The sequence below is a fragment of the Pelophylax lessonae genome (assembly GCF_965119305.1).
Source record: "Pelophylax lessonae genome assembly, chromosome: 7".
NCBI classification, from domain to species: domain Eukaryota; kingdom Metazoa; phylum Chordata; class Amphibia; order Anura; family Ranidae; genus Pelophylax; species Pelophylax lessonae.
In genome coordinates this window covers 36948354-36971044 of record NC_138774.1, presented here as the reverse complement: position 1 = coordinate 36971044, position 22691 = coordinate 36948354, and the positions used below count along the sequence as shown (strand labels likewise).

The window sequence follows — 22691 nt, the reverse complement described above, 5'->3', positions numbered from 1 at the left end:
CTTCGCCGTCTTGGTAGGTTTACTAGTACCAAAGGGAATTTCCATCTCAGTTGCTTCTGCCGGTAAAACCTTAAGGTTTCCCGGACCGCCACAACTAGTGCGTCCACCAATGCTTCTTCTTGTGCTATGGCGGAGGCAGGAACGTCCTCCTCACTGTCTGAGGGAACTTTACCTGAGACAACAGCCCCTACAGAGGGACCTGCAGCTGCAATGACCATCTCAGAATCTGAAGTATCAGATGACATAGGGATAGGCGGGGGTCGCTTTTTTGACCCCCGTCCCCGACAGGCCACCCGAGACACCAAAGACTCCAAAACTGCTGTGAGTGCATCCATACTCTGAACTGGAGGGTCCTGCGGCCACCTCGAGGCAAACAGGTGGGGGTACCTGTGTGGCAGGGTCCATGATTATTCCAGACACTTGCCGGAAAAAAATTAATTGGCCAAAAAAAAATAAAAAACTTTTTTTTTTCTTAGACCCCCAGCGCCCCTCAGTGTTACCTGCTTAGGGACCCCTACAGAGCGAGAGAGACCCCAAGGCTCACCACTTGATGCACAGAGTTTCAATACAACTTGTTCCAGCACTGTCTATTACAGACAGGAAGTCTTTGGCTGGCTTTCCCAGGTAAAAGGAGGCGGCTCCGCCCCTTTGCACGCCTTCCCTTAGCTCCTCGAGGTGTTTTGGTCACCTCAAACATGGCCGCCCCCATGCTGGAGACACGAGCCTACGCCGGGAAAAAGGAGGCGGCTCCGCCCCTTTACACGCCTTCCGGCGCCTCCCCATAGCTCCTTGAGGTGTTTGGTCACCTCAAACATGGCCGCCCCCATGCTGGAGACACGAGGCTACGCCAATATGGCGGCCTCGTACGATCTGCAAGAAAATGGCGGCGGCCTGTATAGGATAGCGGCGGGTAGCAGCGGCCTGCGGGATGTTTATGTTCGGCCTGGCGGCCTGCGGGAGTTTCTCGGCCCCACAACCTTCACCCTGACTGGTGATAAGCCTGGCCGGCGGTACAGGACCCTGGCGGGCCGCATGCGGTCCGTGGGCCGTCGGGAGGCAGCCCTCTGTCCTTCCGAAGTGACCCTTTGCTGGAGGAATGGCGATCTGGACTGCAGTGACTCAGGCATAGGCCTGTGTACACCTCTGACAGGTAGGATACCTTTTACTTCAATAGTAATGCCCCTTATGTACTGCCACTGACTTCAGTCACCCTTACAGTTTTGGAATGACCTTAGTCAGCTCCCAAACCAAGCCTCCTGGTTTTTGTTCACAAAAATCACTCAAATTGGGGGATCTGTGACCTGTTATAGGATAGAGGGGAGACCCATCCAACCATTCCAGAGAGGGGCCCGCGTCCACCACAAACCCGACAGGGGGGGAGGGGGAACATACTACTCACCATACCGGAACCAGGCGGGCGCCACTCCTGACAGAACCCCTCTCCACCGGGGTGGGGGGGGGGGGCTGTCGACCAATATGGACGCCGTGACTGTTGGTCATTGGCGTTCAGGCGAGACGTTTAACTCGCAGGGTCAGTCCCCGTCCTAGTGGGACTATGTCGCGGCCGACCCAGCGCGGAGCTATGGCCTGCACACGCTCGTAGGCTGAACTGGGGTGACCACTGGATCTCAAAATCCCGCCCGTCGCCCAGTTACAGCTTTCTTGCTTGAAGATCTCACAGGAACACTGGAGAAAAAAGCTGTCTAAAAAAAAAAAATCTTTCTAAGAAAAATTCCTGCCAGGACCGAAGATCCTAGCAAGGCATCTAGGTCCTTACTCCTAACTAGACAGAAAAAAACTGATTTGCTGTAGCAGAGAGAGAGAGAGAGAGAGAGGATATACCCTCTGGGACTGCCCCTAGGGTGTGGCCAGAATGTTTTCTTTCCTGTCTAGTCCTACTCCTGTAGAGGGCAGTATAACCCGAATTGTTATTAATCAACGAGGACTACGTCTGTCAATGAGCGACAGAAATAATTTTACGGTAAGTTCTTACAAAAATTCTAAAATTTTTTTTTTAAATATGTGAGAAGTGTCTGAATAGGCCTGGTCTTCAAGCTAAGGCAGAAGCAATCTACTGAAAATGTATTCAGGCCGTAGGGAGTAATCTGTTAGCATGACAGTGACCATGCTGAAAATTCTTTGACACGCACCCCTCGCCCCCAACACCTTCTATGGATGCAGAGTCTTGTTGCAATCAACCCACCAAGATCTTTATCAAAGTTTCCTTCTGTATCTCATAGGATAGTCACGGTTCACACTGGTACAACATGTGCTCGAGTTTAAAAGCACGTCAAGTCGTGCCCCATTAAGTGCAATGGAACCATTCTAATCTGAGCAATTTGAGTCGCTCCGACTTAGAAAAAGGTTCCTGCACTACTTATGGTCTGACTTTGGCACAAATTGCATTTACTTCAGTTAAAGACAACATATGCAAGTCGTGCCGAAGTCACGCTGAGATGTCAGCTTCAAAGTCGCAGCAATGTGAACTGAGCCTTCAATGCAACATAAGACATCCAACGCCAGAACAAAGTATACAAAGACCAGAAATGGGTGACAATTTTTGATTTTATTGCAAAATGTGCAACAGGAGGCTTTTGATAACTTAACGGTTGGACTTGGCAACTCTCTCCAATTCATCTTTCTTCTTGATGGCGTAGGAGTTAGAGGAGCCCTGAAAGGAAAAAACCAAAAAGGTCAGACATGGAGAAAACCTGCAGCTTTGTTGTAAATAAAGAAAAAAACATGTTTAGTCGCTAAAGAGAAGATGTCAGAATGGCCGCCATCTCTCAAAGCAGTCTCTCCCCCCCTTGCTTCATTCCAGTTCAGCTCTAGCTCATGAGCAAGGCAACCATTACTGCACCATGCACATTCACTAGATAGAAGCCTTGGTGACGAATTCCTTTTAGTGTCAGGAAATTTGGCCTGGCAAACTTTTAGGGCCCATTCACACCATTCACACTGTGCATTTTTACATGCAGTTGAAGCACCTTCATCCGCATCTGTCCTGTGGTGTCAATTTCTTCTTTCATTGGGTTTTATTAGGCACTGTGATGCATCTTTCCGCACCACAAATGCACAAACGCAGCATGCTGTGCATTTTTTTTTCACTGCATACCCCATAGGATAACCTGGATTTTGGACTATGCAGTTGGAATGCATTTACCAATACATCAAACTGCATCTGGTGTGAATGGGGCCCTTGTATTGTGGGCAAATTTGCAGTGATCTAAAAACGCCCATGTGTGAATGACAAATCGCAGAGCGAACATTTGAGATGAAATTTATTTAAACGCCATCTAAAAATCACGGTGCGGTTCTGCCAAGCTGCAAACCGCATCGCGTAAATCATGTTGCCCAAAAGAAGCCCCTGAACTATTTTCTTTTGTGCGACAAGCTTCACGTGATGCGGCTTGCCGCAATTTATCGCGCAACAGGACTGCACCATGATTTTAGGTGCTATTCAAATTAGTGATTGACCGATATCAGTTTTCCGTTGCCGATACCGATATTTTGGCCAATGCATATTGGTATCGGCAGATTTTGGCTGATATTTTCATACAAAAAAAATTTTTTTTTTTTTTTGACAGGTACTGTTGGAGAGATCTGGGGTCTAAAAGACCCCAAACCCCTCTGCACTTAAAAGCATTCAAAATGCCAAATTTGGCAGTTTTGAATGCTGTCTTTTTTTTAATCTGGCGCCAGACAGTACCCAGAAGTGATGTCACTCATGACATCACTTCCAGGTCTTTTGCATGGAGACCCGAATGCGGCTCTGATCGGCGGCGGCCGTGCAGGCTGGTTGCCCGGGTCCCCCGGTGGGACGGGAGACCCGGGCGAGCCGCGGAAGGCGGGGACATCCCCTCCCGCTCCTTGTAATGACAGCCGACCGTCTGCCATGGACGCCAGTACCGGGGTGATGCCTCTAGCTGCAGGCATCTCTCCGGTGCAGCACTTTCCCAAAATATCAGTAATATTGGTCACCTTGGTGGCAGATTCCGATATATCGGGGAAAGTGCAGATCGGCCTCCGTTCTATCAGCTTTTGCCGATAATCAGTCAATCTCGAATTCAAATGAATGCCATCTAAATTGTGTACTGTAAGATTTGTCATTCACACCTGGGCGTCTTAAAATTGTGACAAATCCACCCGCGTTTCAAAACGCAGAGGTGAATGCAGCCTTAGAGGGAGCAAGGAGACTGCACCCACTGACCCCTCTCCTCCGGGCAATGATCATTCCCTGACCGTCACGCAGATCCATTGGTTTGTACATTTTTACTGACCTGGATTAAGTATGGAAATAATCGCTCTGATGTTTTTGATCTGCACTTTTGTCCTAAACAAACTAATCTAAAGTCAGACAGATCGCAATTTCCTGCCTCACCAATGGCTGCCTCTATTTTTCAGTACAGTTTCTTTGCAGGCCAGACAAATCATCATCCAATGTATTTACACTCCCCAACGTTTAACCCAGCTTCAAACTTTAGTCTACTGTTTTGTATACATCCAAGTTATTCTTAATGTCACATGACCCTACAGTTCACACTCCATACACCCCTCATTTACCTTTGCTGCATTGATGAGCTCATCAGCGACGCATTCTGCAATGGTCTTAATGTTCCTGAAGGCAGCTTCACGAGCTCCGGTGCACAAGAGCCAGATAGCCTGAGATAACGAGAGAGCAAGATTTAGAGACAGAATCAGACAACAAATTGGGAGTCTTCAAACATTTTAGCATAGACGTACTGCAGAACCACTTTAGGGATAACTTTTGCAGTTTACAAGGGCTTTAGATAGCCGCACAACGTCCTATTGATGACGAAACGTGTCGACATCCACGTCACATCGCAAGTACGCACACACCGCGCCCATCTTGCCTATCCATGCTCGGATTAATTTGCCTTACATGTGAGTTACTATGTTTCATTTGGGGTTATTAAAGTTTTACATACTACACTATTGGAGTTTCTCTTCCTTGGAGGTCCGCAGTGTTTGCCGATTAACCCCCCTGCATATTAAAGGGAAAAGTTGGGCTGGCCATTTGATACCTCAATACCGATCTTAGCACGCTCTGCTGCCATTTGAGAGGATCTGGTGGATCGCTGGTTTTATTGATGATATGGGGAGAAAATCTCACTACACTCTAATCTGAGGGTCAATTTATTCTGGTAAGCGGTTCACTTATCTTGAGCACTGTGGTGGAGTGACCCCTGGATTTGTCATCTCTCCTGGGCGTGGGATTTTTTTCACTTTCTCACTGATCATGCAGAGTGGACTTACCTGAACTTACCTCACTATTATGTGACTGCTCAATATCATTGCGTTTTTGGCGCTGCACCCCATTATCTTACCCGGACAAGAGTACTTGCCCATTCACAAAGCATGCTTTGAGCATTGACAACCATCGCTGACCCGATTTTTTTTTCTTTTAAGCCTTTGCATAAAAATCAGTGGCATGTGTAACCGTTGTTTGCATGTAACTGCTCACCAGAGTAGTTACATGCAATTATGGATTCTAACTAGGGATGCACCAATCCGATATTAGGATCGGATATCAGCACCGATACTGCCAAAATAGCTGGATCCGGGGATCGGTAAAATTAACCGATCCACGTGCCGATCCGGTTTTGCTGAGTCCCGGCTCAGCTGTCCCTTACTTGGTGTAGTAATAGGATAGTAGTATGGGATGGGAGCCGCTACTTCCTGTATAGGTCCGGCTCACAGGCGGAGTGATATCAGATACACTCCGCCTGTGAATGGAGGAGCCATACACATAATGCAGTGGCTTTGCTCTGTACTGCAGCCGCATGCATATTGTGTATGTGTGTAGTTCCGGATCGGTATCGGCAGATACACAAAGCCAGATATCGTTATCGGGACAAGAAAAGTCGGATCGGTGTACCCCTAGTTCTAATCCTCCCTGGAGACAGTTTGCTTCCAGGGCCAGCATTTCTGGCTATATACAAACTGGCCGTAGCCAACTGTCCCCTTTGAAGATCCATTTAGCTGCACTGGAATGCAGCCACCAATTTGCCCTCCTTCACCCATCTAAAGGATCTAAATCTATTAACTGAGGATCTGTCCCCAAACTCTATTAAGTTTTGGGCATGTAGCAAATTTAAATGGAACCAATACATCACTATGGCATGCCACTGTACCAGATTTTGATAGAATTCCATTGTGGTACCATATGACAGGTACACCGAAACCTACATCAATTTAGTAACACATTTTAAAGGAGACTTTTAAAATATTGTGCTGGAGGAATCAAGAAGCACTTCATCTGCAGTCACCTGATTGACTCTTCTCAGTGGGGACACGTCCACAGCCTGTCTTCTGACTGTTCCGGCTCTACCGATACGGGTGGAGTCTTCACGGGGACCGCTGTTAATGATGGCGTTCACCAACACTTGCAGGGGGTTCTAAAAATCAGAGGAAAAACAAAAAATGTAAGTATACAAGATCTCCTACAAACATCTTCTCCCCAAATAAGCCTATTTATTTTAGTGAGTCAAAACCAAGAGGGTGATAAAAAGGAATACTGAAATGTGTATATGACAACCTCTTTAGCCCGGAAGGATTTACCCCCCTTCATGACCAGGCTATTTTTTGCGATTCAGCACTGCGTTACTTTAACTGGCAATTGTGCGTCGCTGTACCAAAATAAAATTGATGTCCTTTTTTGACACAAAATCAAGCTTTTTTGGTGGTATTGGATTACCATGGCGGTTTTTATTTTTTGTGCCATGAACAAAAATTTAATCCTGTAAACGTATCCTGCTACATATTTTTTGGTAAACAAAAAATTCCCAATAATTCTACTTTAACTAATAATTTTAACAACTATGGGATAGTTATGGAATTTTATTTTTGACTAGTAATGGTGGCGATCAGTAATTTTTAGAGGGACTGATATTGCGGCAGACAAATCTGACACTTTTTGGGGACCAGTGACACCAATACAGTGATCAGTACTAAAAAAAAATGCAGTCACTGTACCAACACTAGCAGAGAATGGGTTATCAGGGGCAATCAAAGGGTTAAATGTCTTACCTGGGAGTGCTTTAAAACTGTGTGGAAGGAGGTGCAAGACAGATCTGGGTTCCTGCTTAGCAGAAACATAGGATCTCCATATTCCCCTCTCACAGAACAGTGAACTGCTGTGTTTACATAGGCAGACCGCCATTCTACATCTCTCAGGAACGATTGTGAGGTGCCGGCGAACAGAGTCTGCCAGTCCACCGATTGGCTCCCGCTGTGTCCAATCACAGCTGAAGCGGGTCCCTGGCGCACCCCAGACCAGGATTCTAGGAAACACATACAGGTATGCGATTTCACCCAGAAAGGCAGCCCTGCCGCAGTGTATATGCGTGCGGCAGTCTGAAAGAGATTAAAGTGGTTGCAAAGGTACATCATGCATTCTATTCAGCTTCTGAAGACGCCCAGTTGAAGGGGGTGAAACTTGCGTCATGCGAGGACAGTGAGTGACGATTTTATACAGCCCCGCACGTCGAAGAAGCCTTTTGGAGTGATACACATGCCTTCATGTGTATGCTAATTTAAGTGCAATTGTGTTTTAATATTTATTTTTTTATAAATTATTTAGTACAACATGAAGGCATATAACAGAACAGTACGAGGAACAATAAAATGGTAAACAGCGGTCAAATAACAGAGTAACCAATGCAGAGTCCATATTTGATGCGATGAGCAAAAACAGAGCATCCAAAAAAGAACTGGAAGAGGAAATAGACCACCGGTATACCAGCTCGGATATAAATAGAATGAGTCACAAAGACAAAGGAGCCCTACGGACAGGACCTCCCCCCCCATCCATCTCAGGGCCGGTAATAGGGAAGGAGCACCCATAGCGCCCCAGGCCTTCAGATTGATCGAGTGGTCAAGTATGTGTGTGTCCCTCATGGGGGAGAGCAGGATGCCAACTCAGGAGACAGGCCAATCTGTATGCAAAGGAGAGATGAAAGAAATCCCGGTCTCCGGGGTCAGACAAAAATAAAGAATGGAGAGGAAAAAGGGGAAAGAAAAGGGGATAGGTGTGGAGCTAGAAGAAAAGAGAGAAGAGAATAGAATTGGAGTGAAGTAGCGGGAGGGGAAGAAGGAAAGAAAGGAATTAAGGGGGGGGGGGGAGGCCTACCCCACAGCTGCGGATGCCATCAGACAATTAAGTCTTTGTATTCCGTTGTAAATGTGAATTCATGCCAGTAAAACCAGCGTGTCAAACTTGTCCATGGTACCGTGCTCGGTGGCAACCAGATCCTCCATTTCATTAAGGCAAGTAACCCTACGGAGCCACATAGCCACCGTGGGGGGCTGAGTCTGCTTCCAAAGTGGGGGGATGCAGCTCTTTGCCGCTGTGAAGAGCGGCAATATCGATTTCCGATAGGACGCCCTCGGAAAGTCATGGCGGTGGAGAAGAAAGCCGGATCTAGCGTAAGGGTATGGTCAGAAAACTTTTGGATGATGCGAAGAACAGACGCCCAAAACGATTGGAGACGAGCGCTGGACCAGAACACATGTAAGTAGGACCCCACCTCCTCCCCATACCTCCAACAGGTGTCCGGACAAGCCGGAAACATCCGATGGAGTTTGGTCGGGGTATAATGCCAACGGGTCAGGCACTTATACCCCACCTCTTGATATCGAGAACATCGTGAGGTTTTGTACGTGAAGAACATCATTCTTTAAACCTGATAATACGAAAAAGTTAGATTAAAATCTCTTTCCCAAAGCGTTATGTAATGGGGTCTAAAAGACTCATCCTGAGTAACCAGGGCATGATAGACTAAAGAGATCATGTGACGCAGAGGAGAAGAATCACAACACAGATCCTCAAAATACGTGAGCCGTCTAGCGAATAACGGGGCCGATGGCAGGGCCCGCAAGAAGTGAGCGAGCTGAACCTTTTGCCAAAAGGATAAAAGCAGAAAAAGCAACTCCCGAATTCAGGTGAGATCTAGAGACCCAGGCACCAGCCCTCACAAAATGTCAGGCCTGATGGCACCTGGTGGCCTTCAAAGATCAGAAACCCGGCTGATCAACCCCGGGCAGAAAGTCGAGGTTATCAATCACCGGGAGAAGAGGCGATGGGTAAGTAGCCAGCCGGCCATCATGACACAGTCTTCTCCCCACCGCCAACGTGGCGCCGATGGTCGGGTGAAAAGACAATTCTTTCGGTACAGGGGAGGGACTCCACAGAGAGGACTCGAGGGGAGACCCTACAGAATGGCGCTCAAGCCGAACCCACTGCTTCAGGGTTCCGTGGAGATACCAGTCCAGAATGCGGTGTTTTAATATTTAAAGCATATCACATTATGGAGATTTCTCCCATCTTTTCCCACATGATATATATGCGTACTGGAGTCTGAAGACTATATTGGAGTGGTAAAGGGGAAACCACATACCCACATTCAACACTTGTTTGATTGAGAGCCATATATTGTTGCCTGGAGATTGTATTGAAATAAGCGGAGGAGTGAAGGAGAGACCACACATTGGTACACTATCCGTGCCTGATTACATCTATTGTAATCGGGGGTATGGTACACTATCCGTGCCTGATTACATCTATTGTTGGTGAGTATGGTACACTATCTGTGCCTGATTACATCTATTGTTGGTGAGTATGGTACACTATCTGTGCCTGATTACATCTATTGTTGGTGAGTATGGTACACTATCTGTGCCTGATTACATCTATTGTTGGTGAGTATGGTACACTATCTGTGCCCGATTACATCTATTGTTGGTGAGTATGGTACACTATCCGTGCCCGATTACATCTATTGTTGGTGAGTATGGTACACTATCCGTGCCTGATTACATCTATTGTTGGTGAGTAGGGTACACTATCCGTGCCTGATTACATCTATTGTTGGTGAGTAGGGTACACTATCCGTGCCTGATTACATCTATTGTTGGTGAGTATGGTACACTATCCGTGCCTGATTACATCCATTGTTGGTGAGTAGGGTACACTATCCGTGCCTGATTACATCTATTGTTGGTGAGTATGGTACACTATCCGTGCATGATTACATCCATTGTTGGCGAGTATGGTACACTATCATTGCCTGAATACATCTATTGGGGAGTATGGTGCAGCACCCGCATGCAAGTCTGGAGGGATGACCATCTGACTACCCCCACTCCAGGAGGTGGACCAGATCACCCACACAGCCCCAGCATAAGTGGAGAGGGTTAAAGGGGTAGGATGGGAGGACAGATGAAGGGCAGTGCCTGACGGGAAGGAGGGGTACCCGGGGGGTCTGACCTTTCCAAGGAGGGGCCCACCTCCACTTCAAAACCCTCCAGGGGGAGAGGGGGGTAGCTACTCCCTAAAGCAGGCGGGCACTGCTCCAGACAGAATCCCTCATCTAAATGGGGGGCTGTCAGTCAGGAGAACGCTGCGACCCATTTGTATGCGACCTCACGAGGCGTTCGGTGGCGCTATGCCGCTGCCAACCTAGCGTGGAGCTGAGGTCTGCATGCGCTCGCTGGCCTGACTGGGGTGACAACTGGATCTAGATTATCCAGCCTGTCGCCCAGTCTGGCAGTTAATTGTAGATCTCACAGGAAAAAAAAAAAAAAACAGGAGAAAAATGTATATTCTAAAAAGAAAAAAAATTGTCAGGACCAGAGATCCCAGCAAGGAACTAGGGTCCTTACTCCTGACTAGGCAGAAAAGAAAAAAAAAAAACAGTGCCTATAGCAGGCAGAGGGAGTATACCCCCTGGGACTGCCCATAGGTGTAGCCAGACTTTTTGCCTAGTGTCCTGTAGCGGGCAGTATAACCCAATGGTTAAGAAGATCAGGAGCTGTGTCCGGCAATGAGCAAAAGAAAAGGAGTGGGCATGATTTTTTAAATCTTGTCCCACCAAAATGCATGGTACTGCAAAAGTTGTTGCACATAGGGACTACATTTCTGAAATCTGAAGTGTATTTCATAATACCCTCCGTCTTGTCCCCCCACGTCAACATGCAAACACTTTTTAAATCAAAATATTTTGGGTCACAGTACCCCATCGCAGATCTTCTTTCAAGAGCATTTACAAGAACACATTGCTGGGATTCCTTTTAGACATGCATGCTCTCCTCCACTGGCCACTGCAGACATCAGCAATCTGCTTATCAGTTGCTTGACCATACACGCCCAATGGGACGCCAGGCATGTGTTCTTTCACAAAGCTTTGGAACAAAATAATTGACAGTGGCGCAACAATACAGATGTGGGGGGGGGGGGGGGAGATGAAATGAAGGCAGGTTTAAGATTAACTACTGCAGCTTTGAAGAGATAGATTATGGAAATGCTAGTTTGCAGGGAACTGACAAAGGCCCCTTTAACACGACCCAAGAGTCATGCAAATTTGACTAGACTTGAAGCAATGCCTGTGTTATCTTGAGGTCTAATGACCTCAAAACCCATCAAAGTCGGACCAAAGTAGTGCAAGGACTACTTTGAAGTCGTTGCAACTTGAAGTAGCGCACAGATATGAACGGTACTCATTGGAAATCATTGAGTACGACTTGTCATGCGACTTTGCAGTCCCAATTGGCTGGACAAGTCGCAGAATGGAGCCCAATTCAATTTCTGGAGAAAAGATAAAACTCATTGTGATACTTCCGAGCAGTGATGCATTTTGGTTTTGTGTTGTCCAAGCCAACACTAAAGTTTACCTCCCACCCCTGCCATGGTATACTGTTCTGGTCTCAGTGTCTGATGAGGAAATTGCAGCCATTCAGTGAACCGCTGCGGCTTCCTCATCAGACCTGATTCATCCAAGTGCCACATATGTGGTCAATGGGGCAGAGGATCGGGCCAGTGGGACATAGGTCAGAGATGAGGTGGCACTGATTGCAAGGATGATCAGTGTAGATGCCCCCCATCACACTGGCTGGTTACCTACTCTCTCACGCTCTGACAGCGCGAGGAAGAGAATGCCAATACCTGGTCAGTGTGCTTACATCCTAATCCGCTGTGATTGAACACAGCTGATCACGTGGTTAAGAGTCGCTGTGATTGGCTCTTTACCCTGATCTGTGATGAGCCGTGTTCGAAGGACACAGAGCGCGCGGTTCTGGGAGGACATCTATAGACGCCCTCTGAGAACTGGACGATCACGCTGTAGCAGTCATTCGGCTATAGCGCGGTCGCCTCCCTGAACTATGTCAACCAAGGCAAACACCTGGTTTGCCTCGCGGTAGATACGCCCCTGCTTTCAGGTGCCTGTTGATTGGCAGGTTGAGGAACACAATCCCGTACATGCACACAAAAGGCAGTCATTCTGCACAGCTGTAGTGTGCTGGAGATGCAGCTAAGGGAACATTCAATAGAAGACTATGAGCAGGCATGTATGTCTTATTGCAAGAGACACATTGCATGTATCTTCAGCAATAAAGACACGGCTGCTTGAAATATTTTAAATGAGAGGTTTAGTTAACGCTCATTCATACATCAAAAGTTTTTATGCACTGGAACAATTACTTCCTTTTAATCATCTATTCTATTTCAGGTACTTGTATAGCGCTGTCAATTTATGCAGCGCTTTACATATACATTGTACATTCACATCAGTCCCTGCCCTCAAGGAGCTTACAATCTAAGGTAATCAAAGCGCTAACACATTCTGCACCATTACCGGCATGGTCACAGTGCACTCCTGTGGAGGTATCTGGAGGACAAGTCACTCACCTCACCGGTCAGCAGGTGGATGATCTCAAAGGCGTGCTTTACAATCCTGACTGTCATCAGCTTCTTGCCATTGTTCCTGCCGTGCATCATGAGGGAGTTTGTCAGACGCTCCACAATGGGGCACTGGGCCTTACGGAAGCGCTTGGCGGCGTAACGTCCTCCGCTGTGTGGAAGGTACTTGGCATACTTCTCCTTAACGGCAATGTAATCCTGGAAAACAACGCTCATGGTAAGTTCAAAGCAACACAAACAGATCACAATAAAGTATACCGGTCATATACATAGTATTAAAGCAGCAACACTGATATCAAACAGGTCAATCATTTTAATGACATCACTGCCACACATGTCCAGAGTGATCGGATAAGTTGCATAACAGAAGGTGTTGGATCACCTTAACCACTTAAGCCCCAGAGGATTTTCCTGCTAAAAGACCAGGGGGTATTTTGCGATTCGGCACTGCGTGACTTTAACGGACAATTGCGCGGTCGTGCGACGCTGTACCTAAACGAATTTGATGTCCTTTTTTTCCCCACAAACAGAGCTTTCTTTTGGTGATATTTGATCACCTGTGCGATTTTTACTTTTTGCGCTATAAACAAAAAAAGAGCGTAAATTTTGCAAAAATACAATATTTTTCACATTTTTTTTTGAAATTCCCAAAAAAAAAAATTAAAAATCAAATTTTTTTAACATTTTCGGCCAATTTGTTTTATCCTACATATGTTTGGTAAAAAAAAAAAAAAAAAAAAAAAAAAAAAAAAAAAAAAAAAAATCGCAAAAAGCGTACTTTTATTGGTTTGCGCAAAAGTTATCGCGTTTACTAACAAAGGGAAAGATTTTTGTCATTTTTGTTGTTTTTTTTTTTAACCAGTAATGGCGGCGATCTGCGATTTTTTTTGCGACATTGCGGCGGACAGATCGGACCCTTGACTGACATTTTTGACACTTTTGGGGTTACCAGTGACATTTCTACAGTAATCAGTGCTATATATATATGCACTGTTACTGTAAAAATACACTGGTAGTGAAGGGGTTAACTTTATTTGGGAGGGAGGGGCTGTGTGTGTCCCTAGGGGCGTGCTTTCTACTGTGATTGGCTGTGGCTTGAGCTGTAAGGACACTGATCAACGGATCTACATAGTAGATCCGTGTGATCAGTGTCTTTACAGCGAGGGGAATGACAGGTGGCTTGTTTACACAAGCTGCCTGACATTCTCCCTCTCCCCCGCCAATCGCCGAGTGACCGGCGGACAACGGGTCCGCCAGTCACACGCGTGGGGGGGGGTCCGTGACCGTGCGGGAGCGCGCCTCCGCGGGCGCGCACTCGCTCCCCAGACCCTTCCAGGCTAGTGACGTTAATTAACGTCACTCTGCCTGGCAGGGGCTGACGGCCGCAGTAAATCTACTTGCGGTGGTCGGCAAGCAGTTCATAAAATGATTTCCTCCGTTATTTTCAGCAACAAAGTTGTATTGTGTCCTTACCCACTTGTCACCAAAATCACGTACACTTATGTCAATTGACTTCAAGTGCTTATACTGGGATGATGCCTGCAACTACAAGCATCATCCCGGTATTGTTTATTTCAGGAGGTAACCGGCTTTAAAGTGTTACTGAACCCAGGAGCCTGCAGTCACTAGATCTGGTCTACCACAGTACATAGAACATGGAAATGCAATTATTTTAGTAAACTGCTAAATACCTTTTCTCATCAGCAGTATATAGCAGTCTTGTGACTTCTATCAGTGTCTAGTTAAAGCTTGCAGGAGGAGTTTTCAATCTGCTCTGATTGTCCTGCAGGACCCCTCATCCTCTGTCTGGACAGTACCAACTGGCCCTGTGCTGATCACATGCACCCACCCAAGAAAAAAAAAAAAAACCTCAATACACACCAAAATGAGTATGTGCAGAGTAATGCCAAAGGCTCGGTTCTATCAGGAGATGGATTGGGAACAGAGGAAGAAGGGGAGGATCAGTGAAGACAGGATCCAACAGCCTTTTTACAAAATGCGGAGGATTGACCCCTTAGGTTCCACAGTGAATATAACAAGCATGCTTTACTGCATATACAGACTGATTTTTAGGGTTGTGGGATTAGTAACACTAATATAAAAGCCCTCCTAGCAGCTAATTAGCCACTAAAGGGCTTTTACAGGTGGAGGGAAGGATTGCCCCCCCCCCCCCCCCTTCTGCCGATGCCTCTCTGGGCTCTCCCATTCTACCGGTGACCCCAGAATGCACTCTATGATATAGGAAACCAGAAAAGAAGAGCATCTGTCACTTATGGTTTCCCCGGATGTAAACAGAACCATTTTAATGACTGGATATATTTTTATTAACAAATTTCAAATGATGCAAAGACAGCCCATCTAGGTGTATAAAAGTAAAACATACATGAAGACTGATCAAAGTAGAAAATAAAATGCACTTGAACAATTTTTAGAAAGGATCATTTTCCCTAAAAGGGTAACGTTGTCTCTGTGTGATCAGATGGTTTTAAGGGCAGAGGAGACATGTGGGGTCTAATAGACCCCTCCATTAAAAGGGCCTCTCACTGCCTATTGCTGAGACAAGACTGGCTATTTCAGTTTTAGAAGCAACACAACACCTAACCTTAGGTACAGGTCCATGCCAGGGACGGATTGGGCTGTCTCAGGTGGCAGCACCATCTGTGTGTGGGCACCCGCAAAGGTCAGTGACCCTGCAGGCTTATTTATCAGAGCTCCCCTAGTGTCCCCTGCACCAATTACATTTAGGATCAGTGGCCGGCAACACTGTGCTCAGAGACACTTCAACCTACAGATTTAAATTCTGCATCAATGAAGCTGCACAGACGCCAGTGCAGCATTGGGCAGGAAGCTCACTAACCCTGGATTTTATAAGAATCGGTGCTACTGAGCTTCACTGAGGACAGAGCGTCCAGTACGAATACTATGCCCTGTATCCTCAATGCAAACCCCCCCCCACGAAACCTGCATCAGTTAGCCTCATGGGTGGGATTCTAACAATCAGAAGACTAGCCTTGAATTCCCATTGGATATCCCCATAAAAGGGGTTGTGTAAAGGTTCAATTTTTTTTTTTTAAGTTATACTTACCTGCTCTGTGCAAAGGGTTTGCACAGAGCAGACCTGATACCTCTCTCTTCTGGGGTGCCCCACCGGCGCTCCTGGCTCCTCCTCTTCAATGGGTACCCCCACAGAGAGACCGTTTCCATAGGGGCACCCATGCTGGCATGCTCCAAAGTTCCGCTGCTGCATCCATAGATAGCAGGACTCTGCCCAGCCCCCTGCATAACTGGAATTGCTTGACAGCAGTGGGAGCCAATGGGCTCAGAGGACAGAGACAGCGGCTGGAGCCACTGGACTTGTGCACAACGCTGCAATGGATGGGCTCAGGTAAGAAAGGGGGGGGGGGGCTCTGGGGGCAGCAAAGAGGGTTTTTTACTTCAATGCATTAAGGTGAAAACCATGAGACTTTACAATCCCTTTAACCCAGGGGATGAGTTGGCCCACAAAACTCCATTCAGAAGGACAACAGAACAAGGTATGGCCCAGAGCAAACCAAATATCAGCCGGCATTCATTCATCATGCTAGAAAATGACATCTGGCTGATATGGATGGCACTTCCAGAACATTCATTCCCAGCCATCATCCTCTACCTGCAGTGAGATGTCATTGATCTGGACATCATCGGTACTCCATTTCCCGAACAGTTTAATCTCAGGGGTCTCGGCCCCAACAGGAACAGATTCCCAGTCTGCCATCCTGCAGGGAAAAAATAAAAAGTTAGATGAACCATAAAATTCCAACAAGACCGATAACCAAATCCTAAACCACCATTATATTCACTACCAACAGCTGGAAACGTGCTGGCAATGGCCACCAAACACTTCCCCCTAAGAAGCTGTCACTGGGCACGGCCAATCATCGTGTTTACATACGACTGTGGGGTGGAGGCCTTATTGGCTGTTTCTGATTGGTGGGCACCATAACATAAGGGATCGGACTGGAAGGTGTCTGAGCTCCTCCATTTGCTGGGTACATACGGGCTGAAGAACAGCCAGTAACATTCGGTCCGTTTGTATAGCTGTCCGTCAGAACACAAAGGCACAGTGGGGGAGATCGCTGCACTAACATTGCTTGTGTTAGTACATCCGTCAGTTTTTTTTCACTCCGTCCGCTGGGTTGAAGAAAAACCCACCTAGCTGTGTGTACCCGGCATTTCTCCTGACCCCTCTTCTCTATACCTTGTACTCCTTCCTCTGCAGTCCTTGCCCTGTGTAAGCTCCGTGTCAGAGGGTGCCGGGGATTACACAGGTCACATGACCTCTCCCCCACTGCATGTGACCGAGATCACACCGGATTGGTACTCCAAACCCAAACATCGTATCAATGGGGAGGGGTGACTGATGCAGGAGCAGAACAGCAGGAGAGGGTACAATGGTGAATCAGGGGGGAAGGGAAGGGGGAAGAGGGCAACGGGAGGGAAGGGGGAAGAGGGCAACGGGAGGGAAGGGGGAAGAGGGCAACGGGAGGGAAGGGGGAAGAGGGCAACGGGAGGGAAGGGGGAAGAGGGCAACGGGAGGGAAGGGGGAAGAGGGCAACGGGAGGGAAGGGGGAAGAGGGCAACGGGAGGGAAGGGGGGAAGAGGGCAACGGGAGGGAAGGGGGGAAGAGGGCAACGGGAGGGAAGGGGGGAAGAGGGCAACGGGAGGGAAGGGGGGAAGAGGGCACGAGAGGGAAGGGGAAGAGGCGATGGAAAGGGCATGAAAAGGAAGGGAATGGGCAGAGGTGGGAAGGTAAAAAGGAAATGGGCAAAGGGCATGAGAGGGAAGGGAAGAGGCAGAGGCCATGAGAGGGAAGGGAAGAGGCAGAGGCCATGAGAGGGAAGGGAAGAGGCAGAGGCCATGAGAGGGAAGGGAAGAGGCAGAGGCCATGAGAGGGAAGGGAAGAGGCAGAGGCCATGAGAGGGAAGGGAAGAGGCAGAGGCCATGAGAGGGAAGGGAAGAGGCAGAGGCCATGAGAGGGAAGAGGCAGAGGCCATGAGAGGGAAGAGGCAGAGGCCATGAGAGGGAAGAGGCAGAGGCCATGAGAGGGAAGAGGCAGAGGCCATGAGAGGGAAGAGGCAGAGGCCATGAGAGGGAAGAGGCAGAGGCCATGAGAGGGAAGAGGCAGAGGCCATGAAAGGGAAGAGGCAGAGGCCATGAAAGGGAAGAGGCAGAGGCCATGAAAGGGAAGAGGCAGAGGCCATGAAAGGGAAGAGGCAGAGGCCATGAAAGGGAAGAGGCAGAGGCCATGAAAGGGAAGAGGCAGAGGCCATGAAAGGGAAGAGGCAGAGGCCATGAAAGGGAAGAGGCAGAGGCAATGAAAGGGAAGGGAAGAGGCAGAGGCAATGAAAGGGAAGGGAAGAGGCAGAGCCCATGAGAGGGAAGGGAAGAGGAAGAGGGCATGACAGGGAAGAGGCAATGGAAAGGGCATGAAAAGGAAGGGAATGGGCAGAGGTGGGAAAGTAAAAAGGAAATGGGCAAAGGGCATGAGAGGGAAGGTAAAGGAAGGGAATGGAAAGGGTATAGGAGGGAAGGTAGAAGGGAATGAGTAGGGATAGACAAAGGGCATAAAAAGGGGAAGCATTGGGAAGGGGGGGGGACTAACAAGAGAACCTTTCCCATCACCCACAGTGTGTAACAAGACAGACTGCATGATCTGGTTGTACAGATCGTAGCACAAAAATGCAAATCCCTCTATGGTGGGGAGGATTGGACACAGATCTGGTTGTACAGATTGTAGCACACAGTGAGATCCCTCCATGGTGGGGGGGGGGGGGGGGGGGAGGATTGGACACAGATCTGGTTGTACAGATTGCAGCACACACAGATCCCTCCATGGTGGGGAGGATTGGACACAGATCTGGTTGTACAGATTGTAGCACACACAGTGAGATCCCTCCATGGTGGGGAGGATTGGACACATGGAGGAGGGGAAGTCACTCCGGTGATCAGTGACAGGTTCTCTTTATTGTGGATCTGTAGTTGTAGAGGAGTGTACACCCCATCCCCCCCTCACGCAGGCCTGTCCCGGCCTCAGCGATGTGTATCCAGCAGAGGACTCGTGTCATTCCCGGCACACATCACCACATGTGTCCCCCGAGCACCCCCCGTCCTCTCCTCCACTCCCGGGGTCCCCCCGCACACATTACACCCGGCCCGCTCCGCCCGGAGCCCCGGAATCCTCATCTCTCACTCACGTGTCTGCTGGCCTAAGTCCTAGCCGGTCGGAGCTCAGAGCGGAAAGAGGCCGGGGCGGGGTCTCCTGCTCAATTATACAGGGGCCCACACTTCCGCTTAGGCCTCAGCCGCCAGCTTTGCCCACACTCAGAACACAGTCATCCCAATAAGAGGAACGGATAGGTCGCCATCTTTGTTCAGGGAGCCGGGAGAAAACGTCACTTCCGCACCCTCCATCCTTGAAGTGGGCATGGCCGTACTCTAAGTGCGGTGGGCATCATGGTTAGTGCTGGCAAAGTCGTGTGCTTGGCGACGCATGGTGTGTTTGAATCAACTTTATTGAAATGTGACAATGAGACTAAAAGCAAAAATAAAGTAAAGTGGAAGGTGGCTGAGGAGTGGAGAGAAGCTGGGCAGATTTTTACTAGGAGTAAGCCAGACTGGCAGTTCTAAATACCCCCACGTTTACTGTATGTTTCCACTAGTGCGACTTCTCAAAGTCGCATGGAATAGAAGGCGTGCCATTGAAATCAATAGGCTGTGACTTGTCATGCGACTTTATGTGTCCGAAGTCACATGACAAATCATAGCCTATCGATTTCAATGGCACTTATTCCAATCTATGCGACTTTGAAAATCAGCGACTTTAACCACTTAAAGACCAGGCCTATTTCTGACACTTGTTGCTTACAAGTTAAAATCTGTATTTTTTGCTAGCAAATTACTTAGAACCCCCAAACATTATATATTTTTAGCAAAGACTCTGGAGAATAAAATAGCGGTTGTTGCTTTATTGTATGTCACACGGTAGTTGCGCAGCAGTCTTTCAAATGCAATTTTTTGGGGGAAAAATAAACTTTGATGAATTAAAAAAAAATGAAACAGTAAAGTTTGCCCAATTTTTTTGTATATTGTAAAAGATGATGTCACACCGAGTAAATAAATACCTAACATGTTGGGGTTTAAAATTGCGCACACTCCTGGAATGGCGACAAACTACGTTACCTAAAAATCTCCATAGGCGACGCTCTAAAAAAAAAATGTTAACGGTTACCAGTTTGGAGGTACAGAGGAGGTCTTGTGCTAGAATTATTGCTCTCACTCTGACAATCGCGGCGATATCTCAGATGTGTGCTTTGAACACTGTTTACACATGGGGCGCAACTTATATATGCATTTTCTTTGGTGCGCTAGCACGCGGGGACGGGGGTGAGGGGGGGGGTGCTTTAAACATCCTTTTTTTTTTTTTTTTATTTACACTGTCCCTTTTAAAAAAAATCTGATCACGTTTATTGCTGTAACAAGCAATGTAAACATCCCTTGTGACAGTAATAGGCAGTGACAGGTACTCTTTATAGAGGGATCGGGGGTCTATAAGACCCCAGAGTCCCCTCCACTGCGTTTCAAAGTATTTAAAGCGGAGTTCCGGGCACAGATGTCATTTTTTAATGAACATACCCCCGGGACAGTCAGGGCTAGTACATTCCACAATGGATAGCCTCTGATCTGTCCCGGTTCGCACTTACCTGCAAGAAGAAATACTCACTTATAAAATTTCTTCCACAGCGTTGCCATCTATCTTGTGGGCAGCTGAAGCCGGCGCGATCCTCTTCTGCGTCTTCTTCTCCCAGAATGTGCCGCACCGGCCCCTTTCGTCACTTCCGGCGCGGCGTCGCCCGGAAGTGACGAGCGGGGCCGGTGCCTTCGCATTGATTCCTGGGAGCGATGACGTTTAGCTCCCAGGAATCATCGCAAGACAGGAAGTGACGGGGTGAGCCTCGGCTCCGAGGGAGGAAGTACCCTGAGGTGAGCATTTACGATCGTCAATTACAAGGTGAGTTTTTAGAAAAAAAAAATCGAACTATCCAAATTCTTTTCAGGTTAGGCTGAACTAGCGGACGGGCACAAAAAAAAAACATAGTTTTTGTGCCCGGAACTCCGCTTTAAAATGTCGAAATCTGCGTCTTTGAATACAGGGAGTGCAGAATTATTAGGCAAACGAGTATTTTGACCACATCATCCTCTTTATGCATGTTGTCTTACTCCAAGCTGTATAGGCTCGAAAGTCTACTACCAATTAAGCATATTAGGTGATGTGCATCTCTGTAATGAGAAGGGGTGTGGTCTAATGACATCAACACCCTATATCAGGTGTGCATAATTATTAGGCAACTTCCTTTCCTTGGGCAAAATGGGTCAAAAGAAGGACTTGACAGGCTCAGAAAAGTAAAAAATAGTGAGATATCTTGCAGAGGGATGCAGCACTCTTAAAATTGCAAAGCTTCTGAAGCGTGATCATCGAACAATCAAGCATTTCATTCATAATAGTCAACAGGGTCGCAAGAAGCGTGTGGAAAAAACAAGGTGCAAAATAACAGCCCATGAACTGAGAAAAGTCAAGCGTGCAGCTGCCAAGATGCCACTTGCCACCAGTTTGGCCATATTTCAGAGCTGCAACATCACTGGAGTGCCCAAAAGCACAAGGTGTGCAATACTCAGAGACATGGCCAAGGTAAGAAAGGCTGAAACACGACCACCACTGAACAAGACACACAAGCTGAAACGTCAAGACTGGGCCAAGAAATATCTCAAGACTGATTTTTCAAAGGTTTTATGGACTGATGAAATGAGAGTGAGTCTTGATGGGCCAGATGGATGGGCCCGTGGCTGGATTGGTAAAGGGCAGAGAGCTCCAGTCCGACTCAGACGCCAGCAAGGTGGAGTACTGGTTTGGGCTGGTATCATCAAAGATGAGCTTGTGGGGCCTTTTCGGGTTGAGGATGGAGTCAAGCTCAACTCCCAGTCCTACTGCCAGTTTCTGGAAGACACCTTCTTCAAGCAGTGGTACAGGAAGAAGTCTGCATCCTTCAAGAAAAACATGATTTTCATGCAGGACAATGCTCCATCACACGCGTCCAAGTACTCCACAGCGTGGCTGGCAAGAAAGGGTATAAAAGAAGAAAAGCTAATGGCATGGCCGCCTCGTTCACCTGATCTGAACCCCATTGAGAAACTGTGGTCCATCATCAAATGTGAGATTTACAAGGAGGGAAAACAGTACACCTCTCTGAACAGTGTCTGGGAGGCTGTGGTTGCTGCTGCACGCAATGTTGATGGTGAACAGATCAAAACACTGACAGAATCCATGGATGGCAGGCTTTTGAGTGTCCTTGCAAAGAAAGGTGGCTATATTGGTCACTGATTTGTTTTTGTTTTGTTTTTGAATGTCAGAAATGTATATTTGTGAATGTTGAGATGTTATATTGGTTTCACTGGTAAAAATAAATAATTGAAATGGGTATACTGTATATTTGGTTTTTGTTAAGTTGCCTAATAATTATGCACAGTAATAGTCACCTGCACACACAGATATCCCCCTAAAATAGCTAAAACTAAAAACAAACTAAAAACTACTTCCAAAAATAGTCAGCTTTGATATTAATGAGTTTTTTGGGTTCATTGAGAACATGGTTGTTGTTCAATAATAAAATTAATCCTCAAAAATACTAATTTGCCTAATAATTCTGCACTCCCTGTACTTTGAATTTTTCAAAATCGGTGCCATTGGCAGCTGAGTAAACCGGAAGTGACGTTGTAATGTCGCTTCCGGGTTACTACAAAGTACATTGGAGACTTGATCCAAGCCAATTCCAGCATTGTTCGGGATTCCGACCAGCCAGCGGACGTGCTGGCAGGTTGCTCGGGTCTCCCATTAAGATGGGTAGGCCCAGGCGGAGTGGCGGAAGGTGGCGGGGGGAAC

At 47.4% G+C, this 22691-nt stretch overlaps 1 protein-coding gene across 1 annotated transcript; it reads right to left on the bottom strand.

Annotated features, from left to right (window-relative positions):
* Window positions 1-2555: 2555 nt before the first annotated feature.
* RPS5 (ribosomal protein S5) lies at window positions 2556-19077 on the bottom strand. Its single transcript, XM_082264528.1, has 6 exons — window positions 18952-19077; window positions 16368-16473; window positions 12707-12916; window positions 6291-6419; window positions 4564-4662; window positions 2556-2671 (listed from the first exon to the last, which is right to left on the bottom strand). The coding sequence occupies exons 2-6, from the start codon at window positions 16470-16472 to the stop codon at window positions 2603-2605; spliced, it is 612 nt and encodes a 203-aa protein (XP_082120654.1). The 5' UTR covers window position 16473; window positions 18952-19077; the 3' UTR covers window positions 2556-2602.
* Window positions 19078-22691: the final 3614 nt, after the last annotated feature.

Coding starts and splice junctions, on each gene's coding strand:
- RPS5 (XM_082264528.1), bottom strand. CDS start 16,472: ATGGCAGACTGGGAATCTGTTCCTGTTGGGGCCGAGACCCCTGAGATT. Junction 12,917..16,367: donor TCAATGACATCTCACTGCAG/GTAGAGGATGAT, acceptor GTTGTTTTCCAG/GATTACATTGCCGTTAAGGA. Junction 2,672..4,563: donor AGCTCATCAATGCAGCAAAG/GTAAATGAGGGG, acceptor TTTTCCTTTCAG/GGCTCCTCTAACTCCTACGC.